Here is an 18,098-nt window from a genome sequence, read left to right as displayed (position 1 = left end):
CCACCTACCGGACTGGAATTCTTCTTCTTCTTCTCTGGTGTTTTACGGCAGCTCGCATTCAGCTGGTTGCCATCTTCTGTTCATATTTGTCTCATCCTATATTCTCTTATCCAGTCCCGTTTCTTTTAGATTGTCAAAAAATAACTTGCGCCTGTCCCTTTTCCGCTAAATATAAACTATTTTTTAACATTTCCAGCTATTTGCTCTATACCCTGTAGCTGTGCCATCATTTCTTGCCTTTCTTGATTATATTTCCAACATGATATGAGGATATGTTCCACCGACCGTCTCTTTTCATCGGACTGGAATGTAAAGCGAAGATTCATATATAGTATTGTCCAATCCTGGAAAACACCCCAGCTGGTCATATAATTAGAATATCATCAAAAAGTTGATTTATTTAAATCATTTCAAAACTTGTATATTATATGAATTCATTACACACAGACTGATAGTCTACATTTCAAATTTTTATTTCTTTTAATTTTGATGATTAAGTGACAACTAGGGAAAATCCCAAATTTAGTATCTCAGAAAATTAGAATATTACTAAAGACCAATACAAAGAAAGGATTTTTATAACTGAAAAGTATTATTAGTATTTTTGTCTTGTTTTCAGAAAAAATATCTAAAGATTCTTAAATTAAGATGCTTTTTCTTGATGAGCACAAAATCACTTAAATTTTATATTTTTGGTCTAAAAACTAAACTTATTTTTAGATATTTTAGGAATTTTTAGATTTTTTTTTTACTGAAAATAAGACAAAAATACTAAGAAAATGTTTTCTTGAAAATAATTTTTTGCAGTGTAAACATGAAAAGTATAAGCATGTTTAGCACTCAATATTTAGTTGGGGCTCCTTTTGCCTGAATTACTGCAGCAATGCTGCGTGGCATGGAGTCCATCAGTCTGTGGTACTGCTCGGGTGGGTGATTCTCGCGAAATTAAACTTAAAAAGTAAATGCTATCAAAATAAGAAGCATACCGTTACAAACATCTCTTCATGTACTATTTTGCACATGATTTTAAAAGACATCGTACAAACCAATTTTGTTTGTTTTCCACATTTAAGGGGAAAAATTTCATTACCGCAACGTGTCCATGACTGGATTTTGGTTTTTTGACATGGAAATATTTATAATTAAAAAATCGAAAAAATAAAAAGCTTCAGTGCATGCTATACATTAACAGTAAATTATTTTTTGGTGATCATTGGTAAATGTAGAGACAATAATAAGGAATATAAATGTGTCCAAGACCAATTTTTCTCATCCTCCGCAACAATCAATCACTGTTTAAGCCCTCAAGGAACTAACATTTAAAAAAATGTTGAAAAAGACATAATTGACTGTGACACTCAAGATGGCTACCAGGTAAGCAGTTCTTATTTTTTCTCTTCAGATGAAGTAAACATTTTGTTTGTCATAGTACCTAGACAACTTTTTAGTTCTCATTACCGAAACATGAGTTTGTAAATGCATATATTTACTGTAATATCATGTTGCGGTAATGATCATTTGTAATAATGATAATCTAAAAAAAATGTAAATAATTCTATAGGAAATATTTTTTAAATCCTTTAAAAATAGTAATTTTAGACCTTAATCTTATATGTGCAAAAAATTTGGCTTCAAGGGCTTTTTAAAAATTCTGATACTGGACACCTTCTAAATCTGGATTTCGTGAGAATCACCCAGGTGTTATAAGAGATAGGGCTGGGCAAAAAAAAAAAAAGATTTTTCGATTAATCGTTTTTTAAAACGTGGTCGATTAAAAATCGATTCTCAAAGAGCAGAATCGATTGTTCATATTTATTTCGCAAACATTGAACGGAGGATTGGAAGCATTTTAGATTTCGCAAGCAAGACCTGTTGTGGCTTTTAATTTCTTTCTATTAATTACATACTTGTAAACTGCTGTTTACTGTTCTTTGTATTAAATCTATATTCATTGAGTTGAATCGAGAATCGAGTATAAAAACCTACATGAGAACCGGAATTGAAAATTTAATCGAGAATCGATAGCTTGTGAATCGAAATCGAATCGATCTGGAACATCTGAATCGATACCCAGCCCTAATAAGAGCCCAGATTGCTCTGATAGTGCCCTTCAGCATTGTTGGGTCTGGCATATCGCATCTTCCTCTTCACAATACCCCATAGATTTTCTATGTTAAACATATGTTATGTATTGTAAAGAAGAAAACAAATTCAAATAATGCAATACAGTAATAGAAATAAAGTTTTTACCAATGTTCAGATTTGTTACTGATATTTACGGTGTAAAATTTGAAGATGTTATTACAGATTACAGTGCTGTGTGCAAATGTACAGTTATGGGGTCAAGCAAGGGGGGACGAGTAATTAATGCTGCCATCTTTATAAAGTCATGTCATTTGACTATAAAGTGAAAATAATTTTGACACAATTTACATAATAGTGTAATACTTAGTAAATATTTATGCATTTTATATTTTAGCTTTCTTCTCCAAACCCTAAATGACTTAATTAATTAAACACTATGATGACTTCAGTGTTGTTCTTCAGCATGTTTCTTCTGGTGAACTTGAAGACTTCCGTAATAAGCGAATTTCTCTCCACAGATGGAGCAGCGGTAAGGTTTCTCTCCGGTATGAACTCTCTCGTGGGTCTTGAGGCCATCTAATCGAGCAAACGTCTTTTCACACTGCGAGCATTTATAAAGTCTTTCACCTGTATGAGTTCTCTGGTGATATGTTAAAATGTCATGTCGACCGAATCTCTTACTACAAACATTACACTGATAAGGTTTTTCTCCAGTGTGAATTCTCTGATGAACTTTAAAAGTACTTGGATCAGAGAAACGCTTACCACAGTCGGAGCAAAGGTAAGGTTTCTCTCCGGTGTGAATTCTCTCATGAAGCATCAAACTAGCTTTAAGACAGAAACCTTTAGCGCAGTGTGAACATTGATAGAGTTTCTTCTCATGTTGTGTTTTTTTGTGTTGTTTTAGACGATATAATTCCCTAAATTTTTTTCCACATTCATTGCACTCATACGGTCTCTCATTGGTGTGTAAACGCACATGTCTCTTAAGATGCGAGGCATTGTAAAATCTCTTCTCACAGTAAAGACACTTGTAAGGTTTATCTCCTGTGTGATTTCTGTTATGAGCATTAAGGTTTCCTTTGGTGCTGAAATATTTGTCACATACACTGCAGTGGAAAAGCTTTTTTATCTCACTGTGTGTCTTCATGTGATAATTAAGCAGAGATAAGAAGAAAAATTTCTTCCCACACTGCTCACAGTGAAACTGCTTCTCCTTTTTCTCGGCTTTGTGCTTTTCTTCGTGAAGTTTCTTCTCTTGTAAGGTAGTAAAGCTGATCTTGCATCTCCTGCAGGTGAAGAGTTTCTGTTCTGTGTGTTTTCTCTCATGTCTCTTTAAGTGTCCCTGTGAGCTCAATGTCTTTCCACAGGTGATGCAGGTCAGTCGGTTTTTTGATGTTGAGGACGTTTCTCCGTCTGAACAGGAATCGCTCTTCTCATCTGAAAGAAACACAACATGCTTTTTTGATGGTCATCATACTTTGCAGTCATGTGGCAGTAGGTGTGTTTGTTGGTGCATTTTTTTAATTCGATACAATGAACTAACCGGATGCTTGGCCATATTGCTGGTGACGCCAATCTTGCAACAGAAGTGTGTCTCACAATAATTACACAGCTTTTTCTGATTTTGCTAAATGCAGCCACACTTTAGAAGCGCCGTCCACCACGGTCCACAGACATGAACTGTCTAACATATACAGGGCTCTTTTTTCACTGGTTGCACTAGAGCGCCTAACTTTTTTGCTTAGGTGCACCAGAACAAAAGTTAGGTGCACCCAAATTTTTGACCGCATCGCAATTAAAGCGTAGCTAAACCCTAAACCAACTTTTTTTAGTTAAAGGTGCAATTTGTAAGATATTTGCAGTAAAATGTCCAAAAACCACTAGGGCAGTGTTATATATTTTGTCCAGCTGATTACTATCAATATCTGTAATGTTTTCAACTACTTGTAAAATTTCCATTCAAAACATTGACACTGGGCAGTGCAGTCTCCTGTCAATGACGTTAATATCCATGTGACCCTTTGTCACCGCCTTTACTGACGTAAAAACCACATGACAACAGTGCTCGAGTTCGAAAAAATAAAATGGCGGCCAAGGAAGCGACTGGAGGACAAATGTAGTGTATATAAATGTATATTTTCACTTTTTACACATTTTAATTGCATTTCTAGCGAGAAATTAGTATTGTAGTTTTCAAATATGTGATTAGTTATCACAAAGGCGCTCTCTGTTTATATTTCAAACACGCTGCCTTTGAAGTGCGTCCGAAAGTCTTTCTCTGAGCTGCCTTCATGCCTCCGAAGTCATTTCCTCATGAGGCAGCGAGGCAACGAGTCACTGCCTTAAGTTTTCGGACGCAGACAGTGTCGTGGACAAATGCGGAAATATGCGTTAGCGCCTGTCGGGCTACGCGCTTGCTTATGGACTTATGGATTACTCTTTACCGTCTGCCGCGGGTTGTGTCAGCAAAGACAGCTCCCGTAAGCGTTTGGAACAAAATGAGAGAAAGAATGAGGATCAATTTGGTGTTGCATTATCCGGACGGAGAGAGCTTTGCGACAACATTTAACTAGACAGAGATTCTGATCCTGCTTGTTTTACGCGATGGGCGAGTTGTTTTGAATCGTAACCCTTCAAAAAACGTATGCTATTATATTGATCACATGCTATTATATTTTGAACATCACATATAAACTTATATAATGAAATAAACAATGTCATCAAACGCAACATTTATAAGACTTGATTACTTTATCCGTCAACGTGATTTCTTGTTCGCGTCTGATTGATGGCCATCAGCGGTTGAGTTGAAGACTACAAATCCCATAACTCCACATTGCTTCAATGCGTCATTAAACAACGTCATTGTTATTGATTGGATCTGGCCCCATCTAGCGGCGCAGATAATACAAATTGCATCTTAAATGATCTGTAAGAATGGGTCTTTATAAGTGCTGTTCATTAATTTTAGTAAGTTTTTTGACATTTGGATATAAAGTATTTCAATACTACAATATATGGCGTAAAAACGAGTGCTGCCCTCTTCAGGTTGAACGGTGGCTACTGCAGTTGAATTTTCCTATTGGATGTTGGGTCCAAAAAATGCCTCGTGGCCTAAGCAGGTTCAAGCTCACTACGCCCTTGTTACGATCTCACCACACACTTAGTTCGTCCCCTCTATCTCCGTTGGGATCTGCCCACTTTTCTTGCATTTTTCAAATATTGCCAGTGGGTGGAGTCAGGCTCTGACCAGGAGTTTAGTTACGCCTTAACACGGCAGTTTTACAAGTACCCAACCCTGTTAACGAGGACACTGGCATCCTAAAGAGTTCTTTATTTACATTACTTCAAAGTTACTGTTAGTTTAAAGCAACACTATGTAGTTTCCATGTAAAAATGACTTACAGCTCCCCCATGTGGTTGGAAAGCACAACAGTGCCTGGTATCAGACACTCTTCTGCAGGCAGGGGGAGGGGTGGGACTTTTTATACAGTACATTTATATTTACAATACTCTATTAAGTTCTATATAATTTCTTATGAAATGACATTAAAACATACCTGAAGGAATAAAATCATTGTCGTCGTCATCATCATAATTCTTATCTTCAGTGTGATATTCCTCTTCTGTGGTTTCTCTTCTCATCTTCATCGTGATATTCCTGCAGTCGATGAGTTTGACTGAACACCTCTTCAGGATCTGCTCCTGTTCTCCAGCGTTACAGACAGAATCCAGAGACTCTGTGGAGGTTTGATCATCTTGTAAGCTCTGATTACTGTCACACACTGCAGTGTCCTCCTGAGCATCTGTGGGCTTTGACTCAGTATAACAGAGTAAAGTTTGACTGAAGTTCTCTTCAGAGAGTTTAGAGTGCAGCAGTGGCAGTAGTGGTGTGCGGCTCTGATCTCTGCTCATCCATACTGAATCCAGACATTCACTGGAGCTCCCATCAGTCACATACACTGAAGACTCACAGCAAACCACATCCTCACAAGCACAACGCACTCTCTTCAGTCCTTCATCTCTTGACTTCAGCTTTGCCTCCAGTAACGCCACCTCTTTCTTCAGCTGAGAGATTTCTGTTATGAAATGATCAATATCCAGCATGGACAGATCAGTTCCTACTGATTTACAGCACGTCACATCCATCTCATCTACCATCGTCAACATCTCAACAAACATTTATATGAATCTTCTTCTATGGTCTTTTTTGTACATACCGCCACCACATGTGCTGCCTCTGGTGATGGTCGCTTTCGAAGCATGTTTCATGATGAGGCTTCGAAACTTTTACGAATCTTTTGTTTCGAATCATTTGGTTCGGAGCGTGTTTCAAACTGTTTTGAAAATCCGATGGTTCACCACTAGGGGGAGTTGATCACTTGACCAGTGTCTAACATGGTTAGGTGCACTCGGGTCAATTTTATTATGCAAGTTCATAAAAATGCATCCTTCTAACCAAAAACATTGCAATTTTGTCTAATTTTTGTTTTTAGACAGATTTAATGACAAAAAAATTGCATAATTAAAAGGAGAGTTAGTTTTAATGATCTGTTTGCCCTAAATAAAACTAACAACACATAATACACTTCTTAATTATGTCTTAATTAAGTTTCTTTTAAACATATTCATTAAAAATCTTGCTACCGGCAGGTGTCGTCAGCGTGTGGTGTTTCGAACGCTTCGAAAAACTGAATCCATTTTCGAAGCAATTGATTCAATTGATTCAATGAAGCTTCGAAAAGCTGCTTCTTCTTCTTCGTGCTTATTTGGGGGTTCGCATTCTTATTCAGAGCTTTGCCGCCATCTACTGTAGGCAATGGATAAGAGACTCGATTCCCTACTATGCTGGCTAGTTAGGAGTCGTGCCCTTCATATGATTAACAATATATAAAGCTTTGGATGGAAAGCTGGTATTGATGGATATGAAGTTGGCCCAACAGTGACTTTATCCAATATTTCACCTTTTAGGAAATGGAAGAAGTGCATTTAAGATCAGAAAAGAAGATATTATCATTACACGGACATACTGAACTAAATATTTCCCATTTTTAAACTAGGAAAGCATGCAATAGGTAAATGGGGACATTGTGATCAAACAGAGACAATAGAGCAACATTTATTTACATGTCAACAGTATGAAAATGAAAAAATTAAAACGTATTGAGGAAATGGAAAAAATTGGCATAGAAATGTATGATGTGTAAAGCCTTTTAGAAGGTAATTTAGAGCAATGGAGGAAGTATAGAGCCATTTTAAAATTTCTTATAAAAGAAATAGGCTATACGGAATAATTTGTTTTTTTTCTCTTTCCTTGCAAATCTGTGCTTTACACTCCCAAGATATGTATAAAGGCTAGATGTGTTACGGAGGAGTCTCTAACGTCATCACCTGGCGGCCATCTTACCACAGGCAGCTCGCACACGCATATCATTGAGTTTAATGGTGCAGGTACTTTTAAATGACCATAACTTGCTCACCTTACTATCAATTTTTAAACGGTTTCGTTTCTTACAAACGTTATTAACGTGGCTTTAATTCAGGATGCTTTAACATTTTCATGAATTTTTTTTTGTATAAGTATGCAGTGTCCTAGGTACATATTTGACGTTTATAACAAACCAAACCATCCGAAAATCAGTAAAAAATTAAGCAAGTTATGGTAATTTACGTACCTGCACCATTAAAACTCAATGCTACGAATGAGCGAGCTGCCTGTGGTAAGATGGCCGCCAAATGCGGACGTTTCACTTAATTGGCCAGCAGGGCGGGCGAGACATCTAACCTTTATACATATACCGGTATGTACACTCCACTTCAGTAGGTGGCGGTAGTGCGCCGTAAGTTGGTTTGCCAACCGCCATAAAACATCAGACAAAGAAGAAGAGCAACAACAGGAACAGCAATGTCCAGAATGGATGCGAACAACACAGACAGTGGATTTTCTGCTCGTGCGACGAGAAAAGCGCAAGAAAAAGCAAAAATAATCCAGCGAGAGACACAAAAAGAGACATTTAAAACGGTACGTACATTTAACATCTTACTAATCTAACAACAGCATCGTGAAATCCTCGTGAAAGTGCAGGATGTGAACGCACTGCAGCTGGATAGAGAAGCAATTATAGTTTTCTCTAAATTAATTAGGATCTGTACTATATTCAACTTGTCGTTACGCGGTATCTGTCTGACAGTCACCAATCGCATCTGTGTAAATGGAGAAAATAAGTTAATTTTGAGTAATCAATTTCTTTGTATTTTTATTGTGGTGTTTTGTTGTAAGAACATGCTGCTGCTTTAAAGATCCACATTTTTTTAGGAGAAAACCCATGTGAAATAACAAATGTGTAATTACAAGTAAAAACAAGTGTGTGTTTGGATGATATCTGTGTTAAAGATCTCCAAGATCCTGCAGAAGTGTGAAGGCGAGCGGTCACAAGAGGAGCGTTCACTTCTTCACGCTCATCAGGACGTTGTACAGGATCTCAACACAAGGCAGACGCGCAGACACCTGCTGAAGAGAAAACAAGAAGAGGTATGCATACAGACATGAAGATCATATAAATATTTCATCATAAAGATCCTAAAAAGACTGTATTAATGTCTTTCCGATGGCCTTAGGTCTTTGATGATGTGGAAAACTTGAAGACTAAAGTAAAGCAGCTGGCGAAAGCAATGCAGCAGGCCAAGCATGTTGTCATTTACACTGGAGCAGGAATCAGCACTGTATTTCATTTATCTCTGTTGTCTTGTGCTATATAGCCATAAAAATATATTTTTACAGCTTCCAACTGTATTAGGATATAATACACTTTTTATGTTTGATTTAAAGGATTAGTTCATTTTCTTAAAAAAAAATCCAGATAATTTACTCACCACCATGTCATCCAAAATGTTGATGTCTTTCTTTGTTCAGTCGAGAAGAAATTATGTTTTTTGATGAAAACATTCCAGGATTTTTCTAATTTTAATGGACCCCAACAATTAACAGTTTTAATTCAGTTTAAAATTGCAGTTTCGGAGGACTCTGCGATCTCAGGCGGGGCATGGGGGTCTTGTCTGGCGAAACGGTTGTTATTTTTGGCAGGAAAAATAAAAAATATGCACTTTTAAACCACAACTTTCGCCTTCCTCCGGTCCTGTGACGCATAAGCGCGACCTCGGGTAATACGCAATCACATCAAGAGGTCACGAATAACATATCAAAACTACGCCCCAGTGTTTACAAGTTTGAGAAGTTTTTCTTGCCAAAAATGACAATCATTTCGCTAGATAAGACCCTTGTGCCTCGTTTGGGATCGTTTAGAGTCCTTTAAAACTGCATTAAAATGCATTAAAAGTGTTGGGGTCCATTAAGGTCCATTAGAATGGAGGGATCCTGGAATGTTTTCCTAAAAAAAAAGGGCATAGTTTCTTCTCGACTGAGCGGAGGGGGACATCGACATTTTGGATGACATGGTGGTGAGTAGATGATCTGGATTTTTTTTTAAGAAAATGGAATAATCCTTTAAATTAGTGTGAAAGGAGAGAGATGTCATATTTTTATTAAAAAAAAAACTATAATATTGAATATCTTGACATTTTTGTGTTTTGTTGTTGCTTTATTAAGTTCACTGACTGTCATAATGCGTTATATTTTTCTTCAGGCCGCCTCTATCCCAGATTATCGGGGTCCCAATGGTGTGTGGACTCAGCTGCAGAAGGGCCGATCTTTCAGGTAAAGGCTCCAGTATGTTTAAAAATAATACTAATTCGGTTCATTTTAATCTGGAATCTATAGTGTGTTATATTTTTTCTGTTGCAATGTGCTAATATTTGTCTGGATCTTTCAGTACGTCAGACCTCAGTCGTGCCGAGCCCACCCTTACACACATGTGCATCTGGATGTTACACAAAGTTAAGATGGTGAGTGATGTCACACGATTGATGTTAAATGTTTGTGTGAATTTTACTAGTATAGGAGTAAAAGTTTGAATCGTTGCAGGTTCAGCATATAGTCTCACAGAACTGTGATGGTCTTCACCTACGCAGTGGGATGCCTAGAAACAGTCTGTCTGAACTACATGGCAACATGTTCATTGAGGTCTGTGAAAGAGATTTGTTACATTTTTAATTGGCCACAAATTGAATTATATATGAGTAGTTTGTCATTTCATGTGACACCCTCGCTTTTAAAAGGGAAATTTCATGACTTTTTCTATGTTTAAGTGCAACAATTTGGTCCCAGATCAACCCAGTAACTTAGTTTTGGTAAACCATCTCTGCAAGCATGTGAAAAATGATGTGATTGAAATTTGCCTCCCTCTGTGATGTCAGAAGGGGATAATACCATCCCTGAATCTGCACTAGCCAACCACGACACCTGCATTTAGTGCAGAGATCAGCTCATATGCATTTTAAATGTGATGTCCAACAGAAAGCATTTATAATAGTTACAAATTTTCAATTGTGAAAAATTTATGTGTATTTCACAGGTTTGTGTTTCCTGTTCTCCGATGCGGGAGTTTATTCGATTGTTTGACGTGACGGAGCGAACAGCTCTGCACAGACATGAGACCGGACGTCGATGTCCACACTGCGGAGCGGAGCTCAGAGACACAATAGTGCATTTCGGTGAACGTGGCACCCTCGAGCAACCTCTTAACTGGAAGGGAGCAGCAGAGTCTGCACAACAGGCCGATGTGATCCTCTGTTTGGGCTCCAGTTTAAAGGTGGACATTTAAAATAAGACCATATTTGATTAGCCCAGTTGTGAACACTTCGACCTCGGGCACAGTAACATCATCACTCATCATCGCTCAACCTTCCTTCAATGTTACTGCGCCCGAGGTCGAAATTATGAAAACTAAGTGCTCTTCCACCATACAATATAGTTTTCATTTTTTATCCGCTTAAAAAACGCCACTTTTATTTTGTGCCACCATACTTACTTGTGTAACTACTCATGTAAGAGTGTTTAAATAGGAAAAAAAAACATGGAAGTGTTTGGTGGCTTCTGAATTCATCCCTGTTTGGATCCTAAGGAATGAATGGGGCTAGGCTAAATGCTAACACATCTATATCATCACATCTATGAGCTTGTAGTCCATTGCTGATTTATTTTTAATTTATATGAGCTTTTAATGTTTATAGGTTATTAAGTGTGACATGCTTTACACTCTCTTAAAGCTGCAATCACAAAAAAAATGCAGTATGAAATGCTATCACCCTGATATATATTATGACTTTTATGTATTGTTTCTTCGCAGGTTTTAAAGAAATATTCCTGCTTATGGTGCATGAACAGACCAGCCAATAAAAGACCACAGCTGTATATTGTAAATCTGCAGGTAATATATATATTTTTTTACTAAAACTGGGCATAAACAGTGGACTGTTGCACGAAGCAAGTTGAACAAACTCGAGTTGCTCGAGTTTACAAAACCCAACTAATCCAAGTTTGATTCAGGTTAATCTGTCTCATCTCTAATATGAGGAGTTTATAAGCGTATTCACACTGTAGAAAGCTTTAATTAAGCTAATTAAGGTTATACTGTAAATTTTTAAAGTCTCACCCCCCAGTCACATTAGCTACAAGAGACAGAGCGACAGGCTACCATTCATTTTTAATGGGAGTGGCCGTTTGCCAGCGACAAGCGACGAGCTCGCCACTGAGCGAGCAAGGCGGGGCCAAAATAGACAAGCTGGCTATTTTATGCAAATGCTGAGCGATGCGACAAAGCGACTGCCAATCAGAGTGAAGAAGCAGCGTGACGTAGGTCTGTGGTCGAGTCTGAGAAAATAATTCAAGATGGCGGAAAATGCGTATTTATGTATATATCTGATAAGTTTGGCATTTTATCTCATATATATTGTTACTTTTATCGAGAAATAAATACTTTTAAATCCAAAAACACCGTTCTTGTAACTTAACAATACCTCTAAAGTGACTTTTGATACCGCTTTTAGAAACTAGCAAAGGAACGCCCATCAAGCGAGTGCGTGTCGCTCATTTTTGTAGCTAATGTGACTGTAGGGTTATGCTGGATTCACACCAAACGCGGTAGAGGCGGCAAAAACGCGCTGTTCGCGTGTAGTTGGGTGCTTGAACATTTTGAGTTTACTCGATTCATTCGCGTGTGAAATTCTAGTCATTCGAGACATTCACTTGGAAATTCGCGTCATCGGAGGGCTTCTGCGACTCCACTCGCTTCCTGTAATCACGTCACTACTAGAGCAAGCTCCTGATTGGTTAATGTGGCGCGATTTTCCGCCAAAGTGTAGATTTTTCAACTTGCGCGTTTCCCCCATCAATCGCGCAAATGAGGCGGATTCACGTCTATCGCGCCGTGGTAAACACCTCATTCGCGTCGCGAGCTCTCCAGACGTGCGTAAACGCATCTTCACATTGACAAAAAGATGTCCACAAGCAGATTTAAATGAAATGCATTATTTTTTTAAACATCATTAAAAATTAGTTATTGCAATGTTGTCTTTATTGTCCTTGTATGCTTATTGTTATTTTTTAATCTTAGTGGACACCGAAAGATAACCTGGCAACTTTAAAAATCCATGGAAAGTGTGACACTGTGATGCGTCTTCTTATGGAGGAGCTGGGCTTGGAAATTCCAGTCTACAACAGGCAAGAAAATCCTTTAAATCATAGATTATATTTTAAATCATCATTAGTCATTATTTGCTCATACCATAATTGACATACAATGGCAGTTCAAAGTGACCAGGATCTGAATCTCGTCTGCGGCTACCTAGTTTTATTCATGTAATTGTCCAAAGAAAAGTTGCCCGCTCTGTTTTAGGATGGTTTAAATGTTGTGTTAACCAGGACTGCAACTATTTGTCTTTTGTTTATTCATAAATAACAGATCACAAGATCCTATATTCAGCTTGGCTACACCGCTCAGTACAGAAGAGAAGGACAGTCATACCCGTAAGGAGATAGCGCCCCCTTCTGCTCTGGAGGACACTTCACAAGACCCACAGGTCCAAGCAGAAGCAACACCGCTACAAGGGGGCTGGTTTGGAAGAGGTTACTCCAAAGCAAGAAGGAAAAAGAAAGCCATATAGTTTCTCTGATAGAGAAGACATGTTATGCCTAATGTGTCGCAGCTGCTTAAATTGAAATTTTGGGTTGAGATAGGACATCTCAAATAGATGGATTTGTTTGCAAGTAGGATTTATGTTGTTGTTGTTTTTAAAGAAAACACCAGTTTTTCAATATTTTGCTATGTTCTTGCCTCAACTTGGACGAATTGGTGCATGCCTTTCTTTTTTCAATGCGTGCACTTTTAATCTTTGTACGGCGCGTTGTGAATGTGTTGGCGTTTGGCCTGGCCCCATTCATTCCTTGGGATCCAAGCGGGGATGAGTGTAGAAGCCACCGGACACTTCGGTGTTTTCCCTGTTTGAGGACTCTTGCATGGGTGGTTACACGAGTGGGTATAGTGGCATAAAATAAAATGTGGCGATTTTTTTAAGTGGATGTTTTATTTTGTGCCACTATACTTACTTGTGTAACTCCTCATGTAAGAGTCTTCAAATAGGGAAAACATGGAAGTGTTTGGTGGCTTCTAAATTCCTACCTGCTTGGATCCTAAGGAATAAATGGGGCTAGGCTAAATGCTAACATTCACGACACGCTGTGCAAATATTAAGTGCACGCATTGAAAAAAGACAGGTATGTATTGATTCGTCTAAGTTGAGGTAAGAACACAGTAAAATATTGAAAAACAGTGGTGTTTTCCTTTAACTGGTTTATAATGTTTCACTATGTGCACTTTAACTTAACTCAGGTTTTACAGTAAGCAATACAGGACTCTTATGGCAGTCATAAATATTGTATGTACAATTTATGCAGCATAGACTTCTGATCTTATATGACACACCTGTGGTACTTTTTTGGTTAATGAAGTAATATCAGATCAGTTATTTGTTTCAAAGTAAAGGTAACTTTTCATAAAAAACTGAGTTGTTTACATTAAGCCTTTATTACTGGATTAAAAAAAGAATAGCTTTTAAAAGAAATTTGTTATCATCTATGAGACTGCAGTGTAAACTTTATTTATATAAACTTGAGTTAATACAATTTTTTATTTTATTGTATTCTCTATTGAAATGAGTGGAGGCTTGGACCCAAAAAACAGTACTCTTGAGTCTTTACGTCATCACTTAACAAGTAGATAAATTTAAGTTACATTGAAACGTGTGTCTAAATGTACTTCACACGGACTTTATTGCTGGGATTTGAAAAACAAACAGGCAGAGACGTATGTTACCACTGATATGGTAAATGGTAGTAGGTTTAAACAGTAGCTTAGTACCATCTACTTGTACATCTTTGATTTAGTATTGATGGTTGGTCCAGGTTACATGTTTGTTTATATTTAAGTTTTTTGTTCTACCTTGAGAATAGACTTAATTTAAAATAAAAGACGACTATTCTCCATTAATGCCATGTCTTCAGATGCTTAAATATTAGCAGTTAGTTTTGAGCTTTTTTACGGCATTAATGAGCTCTGGGAAGGTTGTGTTTTGGAAATGTCCACGATCAACATATTTGTGTAAATCGGCCTTTAGTCCATTAGCCACTTCCTGTTGCTCATCCCATGGCAGGAAGGGGTCATCTGTGGATCCAAACTGAAGGATGTATTTAACATTTGATCTGATCTTTTCCCACTCCCATGGCCGATTGAAATATCCTAAGAGTGATAGGAGATGTGTGTCAGCAGTCAATCAACAATCACAATATCATATAAAAAGAGATGTTTATTGGCCATATGAATGTTATGGCCATAAAACGGAAGCAGCGATTGTCTTATTTGGTGACCCTGTCACCCTGTGGTGACATATATTCGAGTGAAACGGCGAGAAAATGTAGGGCGGGACTTAAATTAATCCATCGAGAATAGATTGGATCGTTTCAAGTTAGCTAATGTTGCTAATTGCTGCGACCTTTACCCAGACCCCGCCTACCAGCCATACCATATGACAGAAAGTAAAGAGAGATCGTTTCGAATAGTGGAGGAGGTTTGCGGTTTTTACACTGCAAAAAATAATTTTCTTACTTAGTATTTTTGACTTGTTTTCAGTAGAAATATCAAAAACTTTTAAATCAAGATGTATTTTCTTGATGAGCAAATGACCTTAGAATATAACTCAGGTAAGAATTTTTTTCTTGAATTTACTTAATACAAGAAAAATTGAGCCAAAAATGTCTTATTCCATTGGCAGATTTTTTTTAGCTTGTTTTAAGCACAAATTCCCTTAAATTTGACATGTTTTGTCTAAAAACTAGAGTTATTTTCTTAGGTCATTTGTTATATTTCTACTGAAAAAAAGAAAAAAAATACTAAGAAAGAAAGTCATTTTTGCAGTCCAAAAAATGTCTTGGTATTTTTGTCTTTTTTTAGTAAAATATCTAAAAATTCTTGAATTAAGATGCTTTTCTTGATGAGCAACACCACCCAAGAAAATAAGTCTATTTTTTAGACCAAAAATATTAAATTGAAGTGATATGATTGTGCATAAAACAAGCAAAAAAATCTGCCAATTGCGTAATCAAAAAAGTCTTGAACATTTTTCTTAAACACTAAATTCAAGAAAAATTCAAGAAATATTTGCTTACCCCATTGGCAGATTTTTTGCTTGTTTTATGCACAAAATCACTTCAATTTGATATTTTTGGTCTAAAAACTAGACTTATTTTCTTGGGGCGATTTTGCTTATCAAGAAAAAGCATTTTAATTTAAGAATTTTTTGATATTTTTACTGAAAACAAGACAAAAATACTAAGATTTTTTTTCTTGAAAATCATTTTTTTTTGCAGTGTGTATTTAAAAAAATAATAATGAAGCTCGCAGATAAGTCATAAAAAAAAACTAAAATATAAAACAAAATGTTAGTTTTCACTTCAATTTCATTTTGACTTTAAAACTCACCACTCTCACGTTCATTCTCATCTCCTAAATCTGATGTGTATGCACCCACCAGAATAAGAGCAAATACTTTGTGCGTTTCTGCATACCTAAATAAACAGAAAACAATCAAATTTCACTTACTTATTAGGGATGCATAACGATTAATTAATCATATGTGTGTGAATTGTGTATAATAACTTTGTATAGATAAATGCACACACATGCATGTATATTTTTAAGAAATGTTTACATGTGTACATACATTTGTATATTTTTGTATAATTTATATTATATATAAATATAAATACTTAATATATAAATATATTTTTTTCTTAAAATTATAGATGCACGTGTGCATATTTTATATACATAATAATTATACACAGTTTACATGACGTAAACAAAAACTTTTTTCTGCTATAGATTAATTGTGATTAATCGTTATGCATCCCTATTACTTATAAAACATTTAATTTGTAAATAAATGTTTAATGGTTTAATATGACCACAACAATACAATATATAAGAAAACGGAAAACTTGTGCAAATGTACAGATACGTTTTATGTAGCAACATAAATAAATAAATAAAAACAACGAAAGTCCAATGACAGGTAACAATAACAATTATAAACAACTAGTAAAATACTACTGCAAAAATTTCAAACTGATGAAAAATTTACATTTCAAGATAAACATGTACAAATGTAATGAAATTGTTAAAATGTTAGCCTAAAATAAGGTGACCAGATTTTTTAAATACAAACAAGGGACATTTTCTAGTTCAATGGTAAAGCATCATTGAAATCTAATTTGTTATCATCTATGCATTTTTTTGTTTTCGACTTTTTATTGTTGTGTGTGTCTAATTCAATTAATTTCTGCAAATTTTTATTACGCACTGATATGACATTAAGTGTCATCGACTTCAGCTGATTTCATAGCATTGTAAACGTGGAACAGAAGGAAAAATGCAAAAATGTAAACACAAAAAACAAAATGCTCGCGAGTCGCGACCAAGTAATAATTAGTGTAGCTCGCAGCCCCCTCTGCTGGTCAAAATAATCATTACATGATTAGTCCGTTCAGGTACTCCGAGTCCGCAGGCTAAAGGGCTCTTATTGTTAATCGGGCTTTTTCAGTATATTTGCTGGTTGTTTATGGAACAAAACACCCCAAAACGGACTGATCACCTTAACCTAAAACCTCAGGGGGTGTAAGTACAAGATCAGTACCTCATGGCTGCAGCAGCTCCTGAACTGTGTCCTATAATAACAGTCTCATCGTCACATTTCAGCTCCTTCTCCATGAACGGAAGCCAGATGCTCTCTCTCGCGGTCACTGTCAGGAGAAATCAGACATTGTAAACAATACTAAAGTAAAAAGCTAAAACCTCATCATATGAAGTCATGCGAGTTATGATGACTAAGTTACCAGGATCCGGCATGTTCCTCAGAACACAGGACATATCTGAAATCTGTAGAGATAGTCAACATAAATAAGCATTAATTAGTTGTGTGTTATTATTTCATGTTTGGAGGAAACTGTGTGAAATGATCCGATGATGTGTGACTTCCATTGCAGTCATATTAATACCTCGTTTATTCGTTTCTTTACCCAGCCGTACCAGTTACAGTGCTCCACGTTCCCAGCGCCATTTCCCGGCAGGATTACAGCTCTCTTCAGAGCCATTTATGTGTCCAGATTAACTTTCAACGCAAATTCACATGGCCAACAAAACAGAGATGTAGTGATGGACGCTTTCGAAGCGCTGCTTCTTCTTCTTCTTTGATTTTATGGCGGATTGCGAACGAACTTCATAGGTGCATACCGCCACCTACTGTGGTGGAGTGTGAAGAGAATGAACTAACAAAACAAACTATTGAAAAAAAAATTATTCTATTTTTTAATTCACTTATCCTGATAAATCTCATGATTGCATTTATCATTTCCCTGCATTTGATCCGTCAGTTAATATTTCAGTTAGAAGCACTGCTTCTGAGGCATCGAAACTTTAGGAATCTTCTTCTTCTTTATTGTTTATTGGCGGTTTGCAAACCATCTTTTGGTGCATTTCCGCCACCTACTGGGATGGAGTGTG

The 18,098-nt window shown here is 36.7% G+C and overlaps 3 protein-coding genes across 3 annotated transcripts; 1 reads left to right on the top strand and 2 right to left on the bottom strand.

Annotated features, from left to right (window-relative positions):
- Positions 1-2,232: 2,232 nt before the first annotated feature.
- Positions 2,233-6,553, bottom strand: LOC129454295 (uncharacterized). Its single transcript, XM_055218773.2, has 2 exons — positions 5,649-6,553; positions 2,233-3,525 (listed from the first exon to the last, which is right to left on the bottom strand). The coding sequence occupies exons 1-2, from the start codon at positions 6,268-6,270 to the stop codon at positions 2,531-2,533; spliced, it is 1,617 nt and encodes a 538-aa protein (XP_055074748.2). The 5' UTR covers positions 6,271-6,553; the 3' UTR covers positions 2,233-2,530.
- Positions 6,554-7,928: 1,375 nt separating this feature from the next.
- sirt7 (sirtuin 7) lies at positions 7,929-13,319 on the top strand. Its single transcript, XM_055218546.2, has 10 exons — positions 7,929-8,110; positions 8,483-8,620; positions 8,707-8,811; positions 9,732-9,802; positions 9,918-9,990; positions 10,070-10,168; positions 10,560-10,796; positions 11,334-11,414; positions 12,600-12,706; positions 12,948-13,319. The coding sequence occupies exons 1-10, from the start codon at positions 7,994-7,996 to the stop codon at positions 13,147-13,149; spliced, it is 1,230 nt and encodes a 409-aa protein (XP_055074521.2). The 5' UTR covers positions 7,929-7,993; the 3' UTR covers positions 13,150-13,319.
- A 970-nt stretch (positions 13,320-14,289) lies between these two features.
- On the bottom strand, positions 14,290-17,799 carry rbbp9 (retinoblastoma binding protein 9). The gene is made up of 5 exons (XM_055218464.2): positions 17,594-17,799; positions 17,432-17,474; positions 17,233-17,338; positions 16,020-16,105; positions 14,290-14,780 (listed from the first exon to the last, which is right to left on the bottom strand). The coding sequence occupies exons 1-5, from the start codon at positions 17,687-17,689 to the stop codon at positions 14,557-14,559; spliced, it is 555 nt and encodes a 184-aa protein (XP_055074439.2). The 5' UTR covers positions 17,690-17,799; the 3' UTR covers positions 14,290-14,556.
- Positions 17,800-18,098: the final 299 nt, after the last annotated feature.

Source organism: Misgurnus anguillicaudatus, chromosome 23, assembly GCF_027580225.2.
Source record: "Misgurnus anguillicaudatus chromosome 23, ASM2758022v2, whole genome shotgun sequence".
NCBI lineage: Eukaryota > Metazoa > Chordata > Actinopteri > Cypriniformes > Cobitidae > Misgurnus > Misgurnus anguillicaudatus.
The sequence above is the reverse complement of the archived record's forward strand: the minus strand, read 5'-3'. Positions and strand labels throughout refer to the sequence as shown.

Coding starts and splice junctions, on each gene's coding strand:
- LOC129454295 (XM_055218773.2), bottom strand. CDS start 6,270: ATGTTTGTTGAGATGTTGACGATGGTAGATGAGATGGATGTGACGTGC. Junction 3,526..5,648: donor CAATGATTTTATTCCTTCAG/GTATGTTTTAAT, acceptor TGTTTCTTTCAG/ATGAGAAGAGCGATTCCTGT.
- rbbp9 (XM_055218464.2), bottom strand. CDS start 17,689: ATGGCTCTGAAGAGAGCTGTAATCCTGCCGGGAAATGGCGCTGGGAAC. Junction 17,339..17,431: donor GAGGAACATGCCGGATCCTG/GTAACTTAGTCA, acceptor TTCTCCTGACAG/TGACCGCGAGAGAGAGCATC. Junction 14,781..16,019: donor TGAGAATGAACGTGAGAGTG/GTGAGTTTTAAA, acceptor TATCACTCTTAG/GATATTTCAATCGGCCATGG.
- sirt7 (XM_055218546.2), top strand. CDS start 7,994: ATGTCCAGAATGGATGCGAACAACACAGACAGTGGATTTTCTGCTCGT. Junction 8,111..8,482: donor AAAAAGAGACATTTAAAACG/GTACGTACATTT, acceptor TCTGTGTTAAAG/ATCTCCAAGATCCTGCAGAA. Junction 8,812..9,731: donor CTGGAGCAGGAATCAGCACT/GTATTTCATTTA, acceptor ATTTTTCTTCAG/GCCGCCTCTATCCCAGATTA.